The sequence below is a fragment of the Microtus ochrogaster genome, chromosome 7 (genome assembly GCF_000317375.1).
Source record: "Microtus ochrogaster isolate Prairie Vole_2 chromosome 7, MicOch1.0, whole genome shotgun sequence".
Taxonomy (NCBI): domain Eukaryota; kingdom Metazoa; phylum Chordata; class Mammalia; order Rodentia; family Cricetidae; genus Microtus; species Microtus ochrogaster.
In genome coordinates this window covers 38,812,191-38,831,871 of record NC_022014.1, presented here as the reverse complement: position 1 = coordinate 38,831,871, position 19,681 = coordinate 38,812,191, and the positions used below count along the sequence as shown (strand labels likewise).

The window sequence follows — 19,681 nt, the reverse complement described above, 5'->3', positions numbered from 1 at the left end:
TGGACAGCTGGGATTACTAGAAGCTGCACAGTGACAGTGTGTAGTTCTTAGGAAGACAGGGAGATATTTTTGTATTGGTATAAAGAGAAATTGTGACATCTTTCTGCATAAGCATGGAAGCCCCATACCCATGACATACTGTGGTGTGACCCAATGTGCATCTTTGTCTTCTGTATTTAAGACACTGAAAGGACTATGTTCTTGGTGGGGTAGGTCATGAGACAAATCTGGTCTGATTTTCTTTGATACCAATCCTATGACAGGAGTAAGCTAGAAATGAGGCCAGTTGATCTGCCTAGTAGTCAAGGTCCAAATCAGAAGTAAGAGATCTTATCCTCTGTTGACAGTGCTATGACTCAGGAGTTGTGATGTACAAGGGGGGGGAGGGGCAGTGCTCCGGCACTTGCTGGATTGGTTATTTACTTGGATTTAGATGTCTTGGCACACTGTAGTAGTGGTCCTGGAACCTCCCATACATTCTGTTTGGTTTCAGAAGATTGTAGAAAGCAAAAGTAATGAGCCTTTTTGTTCCTTCAGACATAATGAAATCTAAAAGCAATCCTGACTTCCTGAAAAAAGACAGATCCTGTGTTACCCGGCAACTCAGGAACATCAGGTCCAAGGTGAGTGAGGTCCAGCTTATAGTTGAGGTGGGGCTTGAGGATACTATTAAGTCAAGCCAGTACAGGCACTAACCTACCTGTGTAGTCACCCTGTTGGGATGATTCTAGTGACTTCAAGTTCCATGTCTGTGTCTCTGTTCCATGTCATCAAAACCATCTAGTTGCCAGGGCTTCAAGCAAGACATGGAGGGATTCTGACATAATCCTCACCTGTGGGGTAATCTGACCTCTCATTAGTTCCACTGTATGTCTGTTCTCTGCACATCCCTGTTATCACACTGACACTACCAGCCTTGGAAAGATGAAGTCAGTGATCCCCAGTGTGCTCTCAGATGGGCATGTCTCTGGGAGGATGGGCGGAGAGGGCCTGGCCAGCATGCTGCATTTAGAACTGATTGTGTGTGTGTCTTATTTTTGCTCTTTCCTCTGACAGTCCGTAATTGAGCAGGTCTCATGGGATAACTGAGTCGCGCCCGCTTCCAAGTCCCCTGTCGTGTAGGTAAACCACTTCTCACTCTGCCCACTACCCGCCCAGGCGGCTCTGCATGCACTGCTCACACCTCCATAGCACACCTCTGTGTAACATCTTCATTCATCCTTCTCCAACACACAGACACACACACACACACACATAGTCTCCACGTGGGATCTCAGTAACTGTCCTGGAAATTGGCACTCTAACCTCTTCACAGATCTGAGCCTACCCAAGGCCTCCCCAGCTTGACAGGAGGGCACAAGCCAGCATGCATACTTTGTAATTTGCACGGCACCAAGTTCATGTCTCCTCTCTTGGAAATAAGTTACAGGGAGATGGCAGATACCCACTGACTCTGGCAAGGAATTTGCTCTGTGGAAGACCTCATCCATCCAGTTAGTAGCAAGGTTGCTTGGAGAGATGCCTGCATATAGAGCAGACCCTCATTGTGTTGTTCTGCATGGAACTGATCAATACTGCATGGGCAGAGTCTGAGAAAGTATTTTGTTCCTAAGGGCCTGGCGCCCTTACACATGGGGCTGAGTATGACCTGGTTTTTGTTGTTTTTGTCTCTATGTAATACAAAAGCCTCTCTCCCAATAGAAGGTAGTAGGGTTGGCCACGTTGAGGTCAATGCTAGGGATGCTGTGTTGACTTTTTTTATGCAATATTAACAGCTCAAGGAGTCTGGCTAGTTGTTCCCACTGGTAGTACCCAGGTGTGCTGGTTCATGAGCCCTCCCACTTTCCAGCAAGGGCCATTAGCTTAAGGCTCAGAGGAGACACATTTGCCTTAGGGAAGAGTATTGAGAAAGCCCAAGAGTTTTAACATTGGCTCTTTTTTGGGGGGTTAGAGGTGGGGTTTAAAACAGGGTTTCTCTGTAGCCCTGGCAATCCTGAAGTCACTCGGTAGACCAGCCTGGCCTCAACAACTCACAGATCCGCCTGCCTCTGCCTTCCCAGTGCTGGGATTAAAGGCGTGCACCACCATCCTATGTCATTGGTTCTTTGAACCAGTCTGGTTTTGTTTTCTCTAGTTTCAAGTTAACCTACACGCAGATGTGATTTAAGCAAGATTAAAAACTTATTTTAGGGTTTTTCCTAAAACTTTAAAAAAAAAAAAATATTTTCTTTGGTGAGAGAGAAAGCCTTTCTAGGCTCATTCTTTTTGTATTAGAGACTATTTTCTCCAGCCTGGGGTTAAACTCAGTTCTTCCCCTTGAGCCCTCAGAGAGCATAGTAGTCACTGTGAATAAGTGAGGCCTGTGGGTCAGAATAAAAAGGATGTCCAGGAAGGACACCATGTGGAAAATATTCAGTGAGGTGTACCACCTACATATGATTTTACACAGACACACGGCTCAGTAACTGGCTGGTGGTGATGCTGGGGAACAAAGAATCTCCGTTCTAGCTAGATCTCTATAACAAAGACAGCCATAGAGAGAGTGTCTATGCTTGGCAGGGACACTAGTCACACAATGCTAGGGCTCCTCTGTGCTGAGTCACTAGAGCCATGGTAGGTGGGAAAGGCCATTGGGTTGTTAGGAGGTCAGAGGAGACCAAAGAACTGCTCCTCACATGATTTGTTAGTATTTGCATAGTGACGTAGCTCCATCGTTGTGCTTTATATCCGGCCTCTGGGCAAGTGGAAGCCAGCCACATATGTTGGCAGCATGCCCATGTGGTCTTAGTGCACCTGGAGTTCCACCAGCCCTGTTAAGAGAGACTGGGACCTCCCTCAGATGCTGTTCTCATTTTCTACCTCAGTCAGCTTTCATAGCACAACATGACCTCTTCTGAGATCCAGAACAGAAAGGATTCTCCTCAATGTTGTCATGGGCTGGGTGTGGGATGCCGAGTCCTGAAGGCTGTACCTGAGGCCAGAAAGGAGGCCAGAGACTTCAGAGAGCTGGCCCTGTCCGGGTGTAAGGGATAGTGGGTCTTGCCTGCTCTGAGAATGGTAGTAAGTGCTGTGACTGGGCTTACACCTGCCATGGAGTTTAGTTGCCATCTAGGGCCACTGTGGCTATCCAGGGCCTGCTCCAGTTGCCGGGTGGTAAGCCAAAAGACCTACGTAACTTCTCTTGGGAGTCTGGCTGCCATGGAACTACCTGAACTCAAGAGGAGGAGCGACTTGAAGGATACCCTGAAGCAGGAATTCACATATATATGTATTCACATACATATAACTTGTTAGTATAAGAAACAATACTCATTAAAAGACAGCCTCAGCTATATGAGAACCCATCTCAAACAAACAAACAAACAAACAAAAAGCTCAGTTATTATGGGGAAGATGGTAAGGGACACAAAACATAGCCCAGATTCTCCTTCATTCCTTGCTTAAAGCTGAGCCTCAACCTCCAGAAGCACCCCTGGCTTCCCATTTCCTACTACAACATACATTCTTGGCCAGACTGAGTCTGATACCAAGGCTGATTGCCAAAAGAGTTGGTACTGAGGAACCAGAGCCAGACCTGGGCATGCTGAAATAGTTCATTGCGAGTTCTCTAAGAACTGGGGTTTCTTTTCTCTCACAGAAATGAAAGCTTTGGGAAAGATGTTTAAGGAAAAAGTAGTAAATATTGTGGTCTTCGGCTAGTAAATGTCGTTTAACTTAAGAAACAATACCAAGAACACAGGAAAGTCTGTGGGGGAGGGGTGTTATTAATAGCTATATCTGGTGGCCCCATGGGGGGGGCGTGTTGTGTGTGTGTGTGAGTGTAGAATGTTGATAGCTATATCTGTAAATCTGGTGGCCTCATCAGGGATGCCTGGGGCAGAGCTGTAGAGATATGGTGCCAATAGGGTGTCCCAGAAGAGAGCACCTGTCTAAAGGCCATGAGTTCATGAAGACAAAGGAATAAGACATGAATACTCCCTATGCAGGAGAGTGACAGGTGGCCAGGTTTCCAGTTCTCAGCCCAAGTTTTCCATGGTTTGGTCAATCTGAAGAACCAGCCCTAAGGTCAGAGTTGAACTATGTAGACACATGATCTTGTTTCTCTTTATTTTTCCCTTATCTCACCCAAGTAAATTTCCACAGGAGAAAGCAAACTCCAGTAACACTACTTCTCAGGGCCTTCCGCCCTCGCATGCCCACTAATCTCAGGATCCCTCAGCCTCGCACCTGCACCTACTCCTGAAGCCCAACTGCCTCTGCTTCACCAGAACCTAATTGCTTCTTCCTGCTGTCTCCACCAGAGTCTGAAGGAAGGCCTGACTGTGCAGGAACGCTTGAAGCTCTTTGAATCCAGGGACCTGAAGAAAGACTAACTGCATCCTGTCCCACCTGACACATCCTTCCCAGCTGGTGGCAGCACAAGCCCAGTGTGGCTTTCATCTGCATCTGTGCTTTTCACTGTTGCCATCATTAACTGTGGGTATGGATGCATGAGAGACTGCTGTGTGGGGTGTTTACTCCATCCCTTCCCTGTTGATTCCAACTTATTGTCTGTATCACAGCTTTTCCCATGGTATTCTCGGATTAGTCACACTCAAGTAGCAGTGGGGAGGGCTCCCCACTGACATCTGAGCAGGACCCCTGTCCTCCACCACACTCACTGTCAGTATTAAGGCACAGCAGCCTGTTAATAAGCTAGCCTGCCTCAGATTACACATGTGGGGACCTGCCGTTGGCTCTGCTCTACCACACACAGCTGAGCACCACCCCTGCTGGTTAGAGCAGAACCGCTGAATGTTCTAGTCTGGCCTGGTTGTGGAGGGGCCTTGGATAGTGTCCAGCGTGCCTCCCATTTCCTTTCGACCTGAGAGGACAGCATTTTGTATTTGGCCCACTGATGCAGCTTATAACCATATCCCAGATAATCCTGGCAAATCTTTCACAACCTGGAAAATGTTGAAAGCAACCAATCCTATTTTGGTTTTTTATTAAATCTTGCACAAAAGCCCCGGCCCCTCTCATTCCTTCCTCCGTTCGTGCCTCCCTTGTTATGATAACCCTGGTCTATTGGTGGCTAGGAATGGTGACCTGCAGCCTGCACCTTCAGGCTTGTCAAGTGTGATGAACCTTCCCCAGGCCATCTAGAGGAGAGAAACTGCTCGGTCTTAACCTGTCTGAAAAGAAGTTGTCAATGTTGCATGGGGAAGGGATGAGAGGAGACCTGTTGTCAGGGCAACATGCATGTGCTCAGGACTCTGGTCTGAGCTCTGGGAGGTTCCCTTGAGGTGTCTGCTTCTCATGGAGCCATTACAGGGAGCCTGTGCTAACAAGTTTGCTTTTCTAGCTAGCTGAACAGAACCTTTCAACCTACCCAAAGCATTCTATGTTGTTTCCTTAAAATTTCTGTTCTCATTTAAAAAAAAAAAAAAATCATACTATAAGATGCAGCACACAAAAGAGCCCCATGTCAGATCCCACTGTCCTGAGTCCCAAGTCCCTGGCTCGAGTTCCCATTTTGTGTTGAGTGGGTAGATGGTCTCTGGGTACACAAGTTCAACTCATGTATGAATCCCTTCCGTCAGTTCTACAGGAGTTGATGTTCAAGGCTATCCAGTGTCCAGCTGGCCTTGAAGTAGACAGGTAAAACCCCAAGATACCTGCTTTATGACATATCCAAGTGCACTGCTGGCCAACAGACTTTTAAGTTCCTCACTGGCACATGCTGCTCAGTTATCATTTATGTTTGCAGCATTGGGAAAGTCAGATCTGTTGAAAACAAGTTGCTGGTGAAACAGTGTTTTGAGCTCAGAGTGGTCCACACAGTAGCATTTGCGTGGCTGGGATTCAGGAGTTATAGTTTTGTGTTGAGGACCACTGTTCTCTCTGGTGTGGTTCCTTTACAATGTCCTGCTCCCCTTGGGACACTGTGGCCCCAGTGAAATCATCTTCCTGCCGTGCCACAGAGCCTTCTGAAGATGACAAGCCTACAGGTCAAAGAACATTTTTGTTCTTCACCTCAGAACCCTTGGACATGACCTTTGCTAAACACAATACCTTTGAGTTAGAGACAAGGGTTGGGAGATAAGCTGTACCTATCTCATCTGCCATTCATGCTCCCACTGAAGGCTCACTTTTGCCATGATACAGTTAACTCTGCTCGGGCTGATTTCATGTATAGGTGTTTGGTGTATTGACCAGATACTGAGCTGACACAGTACAAGGATGCCTGGATCGTCTCCCACTCTCCAAGCCACTCTGAGCAGTAATGTGAATCAGGATGCATCTTGAGTTTCTTGGCAGTGACTTCTGGCAGAAGTGAACCAGGAAAGAAGCTGGTCTTCTGTGTCCCTGGTGGCCATGCAGGCCCACTGCAGCATTTTATTTGGCCTGCTGCTGTCCTCTGTCAGTTCCCTTCCCCCAGACTGTGCCAGGATCACTTTTGCCTGACCTCCTTAACAGGCATCCCATCCCTGGAAAGAAGCTGAAGGTGGTGTATTCCAGAGAGGAGGCATCAAATGTACAAGTAGAGTTGGTCCGGACATCAGTAGAAGACGATGCTTGCTGAGTTTGGAGTAGTATAGATCAAGAAGCCTCAAAGCTACTCCCAAGCCCAAACATTAGTGGCATGCTTTCTCCGTTTCATGTTGGGAGCAGCATTAAAATTTATTCCAGAATTTTATTTTCTTGTAAATATACATTTGTAATCTGCCAGCATCTGCAAGCAAACTGCCATTACAGGGAACCTACCTGACATCATTAGACAGCCGATGTAAGCACATGCTTAAATTACATCCTGCACATGTGTGGTGCCCAGCAGCTGAGCAGAGAGCATGTTTGTCACACGGGGCTGCAGATTTTCCAGTGTGGTTGTGTCCACAGAGCCAGGGCCATAATGGGAAGCCCATTGTTTCAGGCATACCAGAAGAGGTCAGGACCTCATGAAGTAGGGAAATCCAGAGGGAAGAAGGCTGAGAATGTGTAAATTCACTGAGAGAAAGCTAAAGTCAGAGTTGACCCTCCACAGGATCCATCAGAACAGTACTGAACTGTGTGTAGTGGTGTATGTCTGTACTCTTGCACTAAGGGCTCCAAGTTCCAGGTCAGTCTGGACTATGTAACAAGGTTCTGACTCAAAATACAGATGGGTTAAGGGTATGTACAGCTTAATAATCATAGAACCACCTACCTAGCCTAGGGTTCAACTATAGCATTACAAAAAACACACTTGTGAACATATGTCAAAAAGGAGCCTGAGAGATTTAACTAGGAAAAAACTGGTGTGAAAGATGTTTGATGGGATGTGTACTACTGTTAACTTCCCTACAAAGGGTGCCCTGACTTCTACCCTGGAACTATAGAGAACTCCTCATTGCTGGCACTTATCTGGTGCTGAGGAAAGTGGCTGGATACTACATAGCCTGTACTGTTTGTGTGAACCTGCAGGCCTGTCCCACACACCAAGTGGTCTTTCTTCTGACCTCCAACCATACCCTGGCTCCCAAAAACAGGCTGGATTAAGCACCCAGAGGTCCCATGCATCCTGACATCAGGGAGAACTCTGGAGTTTCCCACTCCTGCCTCTATGTATGTATCCAATGCAAACTGCACACCAAAGTTGGCTGGCAGCTACAGGCAGACTCAGCCCCCAAATGCACAAGCATACCCAGTCCCCACTCTGCTGGTGGAGGGGACAGTTTCCTTGCAGCTGACTGGCCTGCACCTTGCAAAGCACTATAGACTACCAGTGCAGGGATGCATACAGCCTTTCCCAAGGGAGCACTCAGCCTTTCCTATATATTAGCAAGTAACATTAAGTATTTCTGAGACATGATACAGAGATTTCAGTGCCACGTTTTTTTTTAAAAACATCTTGTCTAGACATCCCTTTAGGGGGTGTGTAGGGCAGTGTTGGATTCAGTGCAAACCCCACTCAGACATCAGAAGACCATGAGTTAGTGAGATATGGTAGCTCACACATTCAATCCAGCATTTGGGAGGCAAAGACAAGCTAAGTTTAAGGCCAGCCTGGTCTACATAATGAGTTCCAGAAGAGTCAGGGTTACACAATGAAACCCTATCTAAAAATAACTCAAACAACAAAAAAGAATGAATTATTAACTAGTCTTTTTAAGGGCTTTGCAGAGTATACCTGACCCACACTTGTAGCAAGCCCTTAGCAGTGCCCTGGTTCTTACCCAAAGTTCTCAGAGACAGTAGTGTCACTCAAGAAAGACCAGGACTAGATGAGGCACTTTTGGCACCCAGCCTTCAGGTTTCTTAGTGTTTTTGTTAGGGGAACTGGCTGGGGTCGTAAGTCTGGGTACCTAGCTTCTGATAGAAGTGCAGGGCTGGGCTGTGCAGGAGCAGCCTGGCCATCAGTCTCTATCTAGCTGCCTGACTATATATATATGTGGGGGGGGGGGAGCGCGCTGGAGTCCAGGAAGCTCCCTGGTTATATTTCTGTGACACTGGTAAGGAGCAAGTTTCATCAGTAGAGAGTTTAAAAACTGGACAGTTCAGAACTGAAGGACTTCAGGGCCTCTCCAATTTCTGTGGGTCACAGGTGGGCCTGGCACAGCTTCCACGGCCACCATCATTTGCTGTAAGACGTGCAATTATAAGATTCCTAGCTGATACAGCCCACTCCAGCTTGCCAGTCAACATGCCCTTGGCTCATTTCTGCTTTAGAAGTTAGTCGTACCACACATCTAATTTTATTTTAGCTAGGAATAGATCATAAAGAACACTAAACTCAGTATTAGTTTCTATCACAAACTTCAATTTAAATGGATTTTAAATCACTGTAAGCTTTACCTTTGGTTTTAATACCAGGATTCAAAACCAGTTCTGTGGTACTTAACCAGTGTGGCTTTCTGTAGGTGTGCTGTGTACAATATATTGTAAGTATCGCAGTCACAGTGGCTCCTTGACAATCAGAACTTTAGGTGACCTCCCACTACAGCTGCTTGATTGGGGCTGGGGTACATGTCTGTGAACAGAGCACCACACAGGGCCACTTGGCAGCAATCACAGGCTTGTGCCATCTCACCTGGTATTGAGTTTCTGTTCTGATACAATTTGGTCGCCAGACTAAATATTATATGTAGAAGAAAATGGAGTCTCACTGAGCCAGGGAGGCTGTGAGCACAGCTGTTCAGAACCAGTTTAGGCCTCAGTGTATGTGCACAGGGTGTGGCCTTCCTCCAGATAAAGTATCCCCTAACTCAAAGTTCTTACGGTCCAGTGTGAGGTGTTCACTACAACTGAAATGTTAATTTGTAGAAATATTTATTCCTTTGTGTGACAAGCTAGAGTCCTTGGCTGTAGCTAACCATTTTTATTGTGTAAATACTGCTTGATTTTACATGAACTGTATCATAATAAACTATTTTTGCATTGCCCTCTGCATGCAAATGGGTGCTGACTCAGCCGGGTGAGGACCAGAACGCCTAAAGTTCTGAGTCATAAGCTTACTAGTATCCCAGAATGGGCTGGTCATCTAAGTTTTATCACTTGCTGCTTTCCTTTTACAGTTTCTCAGAATATTTTTGTTTTCAGGATATTTACATTAGATTTCACATTTTCACACATAAGTCACAATATTTTATGTCTAGAATCTAAGGTACTTTGACTTGGTAAAAACTTCAGGGGTTAAAAGAATAGGAAAAAAGTTCAGTGAGAGTTCCTGTATTATTCAAGGTACTAGAACTGTCGTATTAGATAGAGCTCTCGTGTTTTGTTTTGTGGTGCTGGAGCTGAAACCCAGGGCCTCAAGAATGCTGGACACTCCCTCTACCGCATGAGCCCTGGAGTTAGAGCTCAGGCTGGCCTCATCTTCAGTTCACTGAGCACCAGTGTGCAACACTACATCCAGCCCGTCCTACATGGATTTACTGTCAATATAATTATGCCTGTGTTTTTTAAAGTATCATAATCTAAAATAGACAACACAAAATTTAACAAAACAGTGTTCGCTAATTATGGTATATTCTTGATGTTTGCTGTATCTTCTTTAGTATACTTAGAATAAGAAATCAGGCCAAACAGAATGGCAGCCAACCTGATGTTCTGATGTAAGAGGATTCAGAGTTTGAGGCTAGCCTGGGCTAAACAGAAAGACCCTATCTGTCCTCATAATAACCCCTCAAAAGGTTAAAATAACTGGGGTGGGTTTTTTTTTCCAATATTGTTACAGGCTTTATTTAAAAAGTATATGAAACTGACTGGAAATACAAAAAAAGTTTCTATACCAATTAGAAATCAACTTTAGTTTATGTTATAAAACAGTAAAAGAAAGATATAAAAAGACATAAAAGAATATTTTTAGTATGTTATTGCAGTTGTTTAGGGACTTTTCAATAGCTTTTTGCCCATTAAAAACTATAAGAAAATGTACACCAAAAGGCTTTGGGGAACTAGCCTGATATGTAAGTACAATTTAAAATTAGTTAGCAAGCTGATCACTCTTTCATGACTAAAATTTAAAAATAGCTGGGGGGGAGCTTTAATCCCAAGCACTTGAGAGGCAGAGGCAGGTGGATCTCTGAGTTCAAGGCCAGCCTGGTCTACAAAGTGAGTTCCAGAAGAAACAAAATCAAAAACCAAGAACAGAAAAGAATCTCCCACCCACCAAACTGATCACAGTAATAAAAGACTGACATTTCCCTAGCATCGGATCCCACTGAAGACATCGGATCTAGCCCAGGCAGTTCATGAAGAAAAAGGCACTCTGACTGAAAGGAGAAGGAAAACTCCTTTTAGATGACATCTGTCTGTGGTGGATCTCATAAACCCGGGTGCATATCAACAAAGAGGATGCTGGCCAGCTCCCTGCCCCCATCACTCAGAACCTATGGCTCCTCCCAGCACTTCTCAACCTGCTCTACCCTAAACCTTCCCTCCCAAGGGTTGGGTTTCCACTTCCCTTCTCCCAGCCTGACCCCTATATCTCAGCCATTTTGGTTACTCTGGTCTTGGTCTCTTGGTCAGTGGCTCGTCATGTTTAGTCTGCTGGTCATGTTCACCCTGGACTCCCCTTCTGCCTGCCTTCTTCAGACCTACAATAAAAATATTCTCCATACTTAAGGAGTAGTCATGGTCTCCTTTCAATTTTTCATTCAGTTAACACTACTAAAAAGGAAGTTAGGATGCAGGGCTCAATTGCATTCTACACAGTAGTTCTGAAGACTAGGAAGTTGGGATGCAGAGCTCAGTTGTGTGTCTACACAGTTCTGAAGACTGGAATAATTAAGCAATTTCACTTACAGTAACATGAGTAATAAATCATACTCAAACTACAAACATTGATATAAGATACTCCAGCCCGAAAAAAGAAAAACTAGATGTAAAAGACTTAACTATCAACAAAAATTCTTCAAAAGACAGGAAAAAAACAAAACAAAAATTTCTAGACTACCAAAGACCAAAGTTCTGTAGAAAACATTAACACAAAATACAAGCCTCAAGTGTATTGAACAGCCCCGGGCACTACCAATAAGTTTAGCCCAAAGATGGGAAAAGAGGAAAAGGAGAAACAAATATAGTTCATGCTAAGTACTACTGTTAATCCCAACTCATCTCAGTCCCTTTTCCAGATTGGTCATCTATGCCCTCTCGCAGGCTGGAAGCCATTTCTTAACTTTCCTAAGGTGTTTTTCTTTCACTTGTGATTCCAAGAACGTGGCTACCTTCTAATATGAGTTATGTCATCTCTCTGATGTGTATTTACTTTTGTATCTCCGTACCCAGTAAATTTGTGAGTGAACAGAAAACCTAAAAGCATCAAGAGAAATTAAGGGTATCCACACTCGTGGGTCAGAAAATTCAAAATGGTAACCCCAACTTAATCTACAGGCCAACATAATCCCTATCAAAATCCTAGATGCTTTTATATTTTTTTTTACCAGAAATTGGTGTGTTCATTTTAAGATTCACATGGAGATGTAAAAGACTAAGACTATATTGGAAACAGGATTCATGTTGCCATTTCTCAGAACCTACTGCTGTTCTTACTGATCTAGACCGCCGCTGCTGTTCCACATTCAGACAAAGCAGAACCCAGACATAAAGTGAATGGTCAGTTGATTTTCATTCAGCAAAGGTTTTAATACCATTTCTTAGGGGAAGATCATCTTTTTTTTTTTTTTTTTTTTTTTGATTTTTCAAGACAGGGTTTCTCCGTAGCTTTTGGTTCCTGTCCTAGAACTAGCTCTTGTAGACCAGGCTGGCTTCAAACTCACAGAGATCCGCCTGCCTCTGCCTCCCGAGTGCTGGGATTAAAGGGGTGCGCCACCACCGCCCGGCTGGGGAAAATCATGTTAAATGGAACTGAGACGAATGAGACACCCCATGTACTATTCTGCCCTAACCTGCAGCGCCCAAAGTAGGTGTGATAGTACATACATGTAATCCCAGTACTTAGAGAGTGTAGGCAGGGGGCTGGAGAGATGGCTCAGAGGTTAAGAGCACTACTGCTCTTCCAGAGAACCTGAGTTCAATTCCCAGCAACCACATGGTGGCTCCCAACCATCGGTAATGAGATCTGGTGCCCCTGGAGGCAGGAATATAAGGCCAGCCTTAGGGTCATACTGAGTTTGTGGCCAGCCTGGTCTACATAGACAGTCTCAAATCAAGCAAAAGAAAAGAAAATAGTGTATGATGTAATATCTCTTTACAACTGCAGATAACTCAGCAAAGCTATTTAGCCCCTGACAGCCACATGCTGCCACGTGGATACCAGCCTTCCCTGGAAGGGATGGAGATAGGAATCAGGGAAGACACACACCGTCAGGCAGATGACAAAGAGAAACAGGCTAGGAAGTATGCTAACTTTGGAGGGATGGAAATAGTAGCAGAGAGGAGTTAACCAGGAGGTGGGTGGCTGTTGCTCTCCCAAGGACCCCACCCTCATCACAGGTGTCCGAATAGCTGTGTACTACCCTATAATGTTTTAAGAGTATGCAGTAGGCTAAGGCAGACAAGTAACAGTTCATATTCTAAAATATTTATTGAATATGCCAAAGTTCAAGGTCCCCAATGGCATTGTCACTCAAAGGACATTTTGTTATCTTCCCCCACCCCCCACCTGAGCACACACTTAAGAACTCACAAGCTCCAGAAGGCAAGGAACTTCTTCAACATAACTACTTCTGAGTATTATACTTTACAGTTTCTGTTCCATCTTGTGGAAAATCAACATCAAGTTTACTTGTCTAACACTAAGTAAAAAGGTAACATTAAAAAGGGTGAAAATACTGGGAGTGGTGGCCCATGCCTATAGTCCCAGTACCTGAGGCTGAATCAGGCAGATCTCTCTGAGTTGAAGACCAGTCAGGGCTATATGGTGAGACCTTATCTTCCCGCCTCTTTCCCAACAAAAAACAAGGAAATATGTATTGAGCGGTATCTGCTGCTGATGGTTCCATGAGCTAAAGGACACTATCCACTCAGACTGACATTAAGGGGCCACATGGAGCTTGTCATGCACACAAGCATGAACAATGACAAAACTCTAGCTCTTATGTCACTTGAGTTATTTGCATATAAAACCAAAAAATGTAGAAAATGACACAAATGCAAATGAGAAACTTATTCCTCTGACTCCCTGGGAATGCTCACCCCAGGGCTGAGATCACAGCCTGGGCAGTTCTTATTACCTCCAGTACTCCCAGTCATCAACTCCTGGTCATGACTGAGCAAACAGCCATGAGTCCACAGGTGCTGGAGGCAAAGGCACTTCTCAGTCCACAGTTTGCTCCTAAGTTATGGGGTATGAAAAATTAGAAGCAAAGCCTGGAGACAACCTCAGACATAGCCAACTGGTGGTGCTCACTTGTGACTAACTGCAAGGAGGCAAGGCCAACTGCAGAGAGTCAATACTATCATTCATGTCTAGTGATGCCCAGAAGCCACTTAAAGAGGATGGCCTGTCTATGTAGGCAACTACTGCTATAGGACAGCCTACAGCTCACACTGTCGCCTTCTCCCTGACTTCTGATGGCGATACAAGGACAGGAAAACTTTATCAGCCTAGTGCATCCAGGACTGCAAGCTGAAAGACAGAGCAGGGTCAGTGCCCTCGCTGCTTTTGGGGGAAAAAGCTGTATTTGGTGGGGTCAAATTCTTCCCAGATGCGCTCAAATTCCTCCAGGAACAGCCGCACGTACTCTGTGTCCTCCATAATCAGAACATTCTCACGGTTATTCTGGATGGCTTGTGTGGTCCAATTGAGGGAGCCAGTGATGAGCACCTTCTTGTCAACGATGGCAAACTTATGGTGCATGTAGCCAAGGTCCTGGTCATGCCGTACCTGTATACCTGTGGAGCCAAGGCAGCCTTAATTATGCCCACAGAGGTGCAGCTACCCCAAGCCTGCTGATATCCTCTGCCAGCTACTACAGGGTGGTACTGAGATAACAGGAAGAAGGCAGTCTGTCATCCATGTCACCACACTGAAAGCAAGAACTCTGGATGACACCAAACACTTCTCTGGGGAACAACCCACTCACTCACACTACCCAACTAAGCCTAAGTCTAAACACTACCTCAGAACCCTTCAGAGAAAGGAGTCAAACATGTGACATACCCTTGCCTTTCTTGTCACTCAGTCACTGGAGGACACAAGCCTAGGCAGGAGAGGAGTGCGCTTTGGCTTTGGCTGGCCAACTTGAATCACACCTCCCAGAGTGCCTCACTAGCTAAATGGAAAAAGCTGTGCCACATCTGAACCTGCTATGCTGACCACAGTTCTGGCTTTGGCTTCTTACCTTCGAGGGTATGTTTTTTGGCAGGGATGCTGGGATGAAACCCAGACCCTTCACATGCTGGGTAGGTGATCTACCGGTCTCTCCTTCACTCCCGTCTCTGCCCCCACTCCACCCATCTCCTGCTATCACAGCGAAGTCTGGCAGCAGCCACCTCACCACAGACACAGAGGACCTCTTCCTTGCTTTAGTCAATCCCCAGCAGCTAGTTCATGACTTGGGGACATCATGCTGTCCCTGAATGCCTCTGCAGCTATCCTCGCCACCTTACTTCCTATATGATCTTTGTAAAGTTTTCCAGACCTTTCTCATGTGTTTCCCCACAAGTACCGGGCTGAACCAAATGCTGACAGATGGTGCACTTGTTGATGGAACAATCTGGAACTCACTCAGCTGTGGCCAGATCATCAGTAGAAGTTCCATCTGTGATGGCAGTTTGGTTCTTGTTTTACGACTCTCCCAAAATCTGAATACCGTGACATCATCCATGCCCGATATCTACTTGCCCACCCACCAAAATGATGGACTGACTGGAGACGGCTCTGCCAGTAAGGAAGGCGGGAGTAGCTGTCACTGAACCGCCCTGGGTGATATACACAGGGCAGGTTGTTGTTTGAAGCAGACGCGGTTTCTACACTCTCCCAGGGAAGGCGGAGGGCAGGCTGTGTGCAAGGAAAACTCAAGAGCAACACAAAGCCTCAACATTCCTAGGGCTTCCCAAACCTCTCGTCACTGTGACACGATGCTCAGGCTAGCTGGGTTGGGGGGAGGGGGGCACTGACTCTTGGGTAAAGGAGGAATCTAGCAGTCAAAGTTTGCATTCCTGCAGGGTCCGCCACTTAAAAGAGGGCAAACCGGGGTCACAGGAGGATAGAGATCGCCACCTGTTTCGGGGCAGAGCTGCAGGCTAGCCAGACACAGCTGTGGGCCCAGAGGCTATGGATCATCCGCCACACTGTAGGGTCCACTTCCCAGTGACCACCCAGCCTAGGGGGAAACTCACTAAGCAACACTAGCCACTAGTCACTCCTAATTCCCCTTGTGGTCCACGCAGAAGTAGCCGAGGGTCCCTCACTGTTGACTGGGTTCAAACTTCTTTACGCTTTACCCTCCTTGCCTTCCTTCTCCTGTCAGCCGGCAACCATCTCAGAAACTCCTCCTCCGAGGCCAGAGCCAAGGAACAAGTGGGAATTCCCGCACACCCTACTCTCGTGGAGAGCACAGTCACGGAACCGAACGTTCTATAAGCCTGGGCCCCTCACACCCGCGCCTGCCTGCCTCCACCTTCCCCCTGAAAAGCTGGGGCGTCAAATAAGTCCTCCAGCCACTTAGCCCTCCTCTGGCGTGCACCCTCGGCGGCGGTTTACCTGCCTTGCGCAGCAGGCCGATCTGCGAACCGTTGAGGGCCATGTAGTCGCAGTCGGTGATGACCCGCACACGCACCCCGCGCTGGTGCAGCAGCTGCACGGCGCGCCCCAGCTGCGGGCTGGAGAAGGCGAAGAGGCAGAGCTCCAGACTGGAGCGGGCAGCCAGCAGCGCGCGCATCAGGCGGCTCAGCGAGCTCTCGCTGTGAGGGAGGCTGCACGGGCAGCCCGAGGAGGGCCTGGGAGGCAAGCCTGGGCTCTGCAGGAGGGCTTCGGTACAGGTCACCTGCGACGGGAAGAAGAGCACCTCGCGCCGTGGCCGCCGCCCGACCAGCAGCCAACGCAGCAGCCACGGCAGCGCCTCTAGGGCCAGCGCGACACCCGCGCCGGCCGCGACCACCAACCGCCAACTCGAGCACCCCATGGCCGCCACCTCAGAAGCCCGCGGCTAAACCGGGCGCTTGCGCGTGCCCGCTACACACTAACCCGGCCCCGCCCCCAACCCCGGCGGGTCACGCCCCCTTCTGAACCGCCCCCAGCCAGGGGCTGGGCTAGCTCCTAGCTGCTGGGCTATCCTCTGCTCCCCCACCCTTCTCAGCATTGAAAGCTTGAGGCACGTGCACTCGGGACTCGACTAACAGCTGTGTGCCAGGGACCACAGGCTAGAACCATGGTCCGAGCCACCAAGCCAGCCACACACTACAAACACCCCGCACCCACTTCTGCTGCGACCCTGCTCTGCACCTGTGCCCAGGGCTGACAATTCCCTTGACTGGAGGCACTCTCAGGGCTCACCTTCCCTGTCGCTGACCAACAGGCCCCTAAATGGACCATAAAGAAAAACAGGTAGATCAACTCAAAGCCCTTAAAACGGTGTAACGATAATGATAGTCAACTCTGCTTGGACCAGCGGAAGATCTAAACCAGGATGAGAAAGAAAAAGAAAGAGAGAAAAGAGAAGGAAGGAAGGAAGGAAGGAAGGAAGGAAGGAAGGAAGGAAGGAAGGAAGGAAGGAAGGAAGGAAGGAAGGACAGACAATGAGACGGGAAGGGAGGGAGGGAAAAAAGAAAGAGGGGAGGAGAGGGGAGGGGAGTGAGGAGGAGGGGAGAGGAAAGGAGAGAGAGAAAGAAAGAGTGGACTGGAGAGATGGCTCAGCCGTTAAGCTGCGCTTCCAAAGAACCTGGATTCCATTCCCAGCAACCACATGGTGGCTCACAACCATCTATAATGGGATCTAGTGCCCTCTTCTAGCGTGCAGGCATATAGGCAGACAAAACACTGTATAATAAAGAAAGAAAGAAAGAAAGAAAGAAAGAAAGAAAGAAAGAAAGAAAGAAAGAAAGAAAGAAAGGAGTGATGGAGCAGACCAAAACTTCAGGGACTTCCTCGCCATGAGAGTTTGTACAGTGATGCTACCCTCTCCCTGGTGAACTTTTCAATTTGAGAGAACTTAAGCCCCTACACTGATTCTTGCATCTTATATGCCTACTTAAATTGTTGAATTCTGGGTAAAATGGGTTTCAGAGAAACGTGCCAACTAGAAGTTCCCACCCTGGAGGAGGCACAGGGAAGAGGACAACAGAGAAAAATCTTTTTTTTCCCATTTTTTTTTAATTTTACTGATTTTTATTGAGCTCTACATTTTTCTCTGCTCCCCTCCCTGCCTCAGAGAGAGGGAGTCTTGAACTGACAACTCCCCAGCACCTGCTATGTTCCACGGGGGTGGGGGTTAGGTCATCCTTGGGTTCTTCAACCCACCAGGCTTTCTTGCAAAGGTGGTAGCCGGTAGCGGCATCGCCCAGAGAGTTGCCCAGGAGCTGGAGGGAGTGACGCTCAGAAAGAGAGGAAGGGTGGAGGCTTGGGCTCCTCAGGGATTCCTGTGAGAACCCCTCCTGTGTTCAGCCTAAGTATGTCCATTGTGACATACATGACCCACTTCTGCCCCAGGAGAAAGTCCAGAACCAGCCCAGTAGCCACGAGACTGGAGGAGGGCTGGAGATAGTAGAAGCTATACTGGGTCCTAACACCTGCAGTTTCGACTGGGTCTCCAAGCCTGCTTCCCCTGAGATAGGATGGTCTTTCTATTTTGGGGACTCCTTTGTGTTATGCCTGTGGTCTGCCTTTGTTTATGCCCCACTTGTATTTCTAGTTTCTAGTTCTGAAGACATGGGCAAACTAAGAAAGAAACAAGCCGATACCAACATTTTCTGAGTGACCTTAGGTGGCAGGATTTTCATAGTTTCCTCTTTGATGGCGTCTTAAGTTACAGGTACCTACATCACTCTGCAACTTGGTATCTTTTCCAGTTTATATATATATAAACATATATATATGTATATATATATAAACATATATGATATATACTAGTTAGCTTGCTGGCAGTGGTGGCCCATGCCTTTAATCCCAGCACTCGGGAAGCAGATCTCTGTGAGTTTAAAGCCAGCCATCCAGAGTGAGTTCCAGGACAGCCAAGGCTAAACACAGAAACCCTGTCTCGAAAAACTGGGCAAAAAAAAAAACTCTCCTAAAATAATTTCAGGGGTACCTCTTAAAATAATCACAGCTGAACTTGGTAAAAGCTAAATTCCTTCACAAAGAAGGTAGGCAAAATCATGAGGAAAGTCACCTGAGCAGCCATTCATTTTCCTAGCCCATTGTATGCAATTAGGTCCTAATTGCATAAGACCTCAAGGTTTTCTGGAAAAACTGGGGCTTGCAGGCTAAAACCTAAAAAATACAGAGGGAGCCCACCAGCGTAGCGATAAAAAAGCTGTTGCGTGTATTGGGCAAAGGCCCCAGACGTCGCCTCGCACTGTCTCTGAGAGAAGTCTCCCACAACAAGTGATGCGTGTGTCACTGTTCTGTTTCATGGTGTTTAGAATTTTATAATCGAGAGAAATTTACATATGTGTTGTCAGGGTTTCTGTCCTACCAGGTTCCCACAATGGTTAAGTCCCAAAGAAATCACACAGAGGTCTACATTAGTTATAAACTGGATTGGCCCATTAGCTCAGGCTTCTTATTAACTCTTATAACTTATATTAGCTCATTATTCTTGTCTATGTTAGCCACATGGCTCGGTACCTTTTTTAGCAAGGCAGTCACATCTTGCTTGCTCCATGGCTGGGTCATGACCAAGCTTTCTTCTTCTGCCCTGCCTCTACTTCCTGCCTGGTTGTCCTGCCTCTACTTCCTGCCTGGTTGTCCTGCCTCTACTTCCTGCCTAGCTACTGGCCAATCAGCCTTTTATTAAAATACAATTGACAAGGTACACACCATTGTCCCACAGCACTCCCCCCCTTAAAAAACAAAAAACAAGAACTCTGAATCTAATATCCTTTGTTTAGCTTTTCTCCTGACCATTATCCATAACAACGTGTAACCAACATTCTAAACAAGACAGGCAGGTCTCCATTAACTTGAGGCCAAACCTGATCTACACAGTAAATTCCAGAACAGCCAGAGCGATGTAGAGAAACCCTGTCTAAATAAAAAAAAAGAAAGATAATCCCAGCACTCGGGAGGCAGAGGCAGGCGGATCTCTGTGAGTTCGAG

The 19,681-nt window shown here is 46.8% G+C and overlaps 2 protein-coding genes across 10 annotated transcripts in view; one reads left to right on the top strand and one right to left on the bottom strand.

Annotated features, from left to right (window-relative positions):
- Mprip (myosin phosphatase Rho interacting protein) overlaps positions 1-9,401 on the top strand; it is a 131,520-nt gene extending 122,119 nt beyond the window's left edge. For 5 of the 8 annotated variants that reach the window (XM_026780129.1, XM_005349968.1, XM_026780130.1 and 2 more), the window contains 2 exons: positions 538-623; positions 4,302-9,401. In XM_026780129.1, the coding sequence (XP_026635930.1) occupies positions 538-623; positions 4,302-4,373 (158 nt within the window). In that variant the 3' untranslated portion in view covers positions 4,374-9,401. Of the gene's footprint in view, positions 1-537; positions 624-1,056; positions 1,123-4,301 lie in introns of all 8 variants that reach the window. The other 3 variants (XM_026780131.1, XM_026780127.1, XM_026780128.1) reach the window with 2 other exon arrangements.
- Positions 9,402-12,493: 3,092 nt separating this feature from the next.
- On the bottom strand, positions 12,494-16,568 carry Pld6 (phospholipase D family member 6). 2 transcript variants are annotated; one of them, XM_005349964.2, is made up of 2 exons: positions 16,130-16,568; positions 12,494-14,316 (listed from the first exon to the last, which is right to left on the bottom strand). In XM_005349964.2, exons 1-2 carry the CDS (start codon positions 16,548-16,550, stop codon positions 14,069-14,071), a joined length of 669 nt encoding a protein of 222 aa, XP_005350021.1. In that variant the 5' UTR covers positions 16,551-16,568; the 3' UTR covers positions 12,494-14,068. The 2 variants fall into 2 exon arrangements, with proteins under 2 accessions (XP_005350021.1, XP_026635894.1); XM_026780093.1 differs by having other exon boundaries at positions 16,134-16,568.
- Positions 16,569-19,681: the final 3,113 nt, after the last annotated feature.

Coding starts and splice junctions, on each gene's coding strand:
- Pld6 (XM_005349964.2), bottom strand. CDS start 16,550: ATGGGGTGCTCGAGTTGGCGGTTGGTGGTCGCGGCCGGCGCGGGTGTC. Junction 14,317..16,129: donor CGGCCTGCTGCGCAAGGCAG/GTAAACCGCCGC, acceptor TTGGCTCCACAG/GTATACAGGTACGGCATGAC.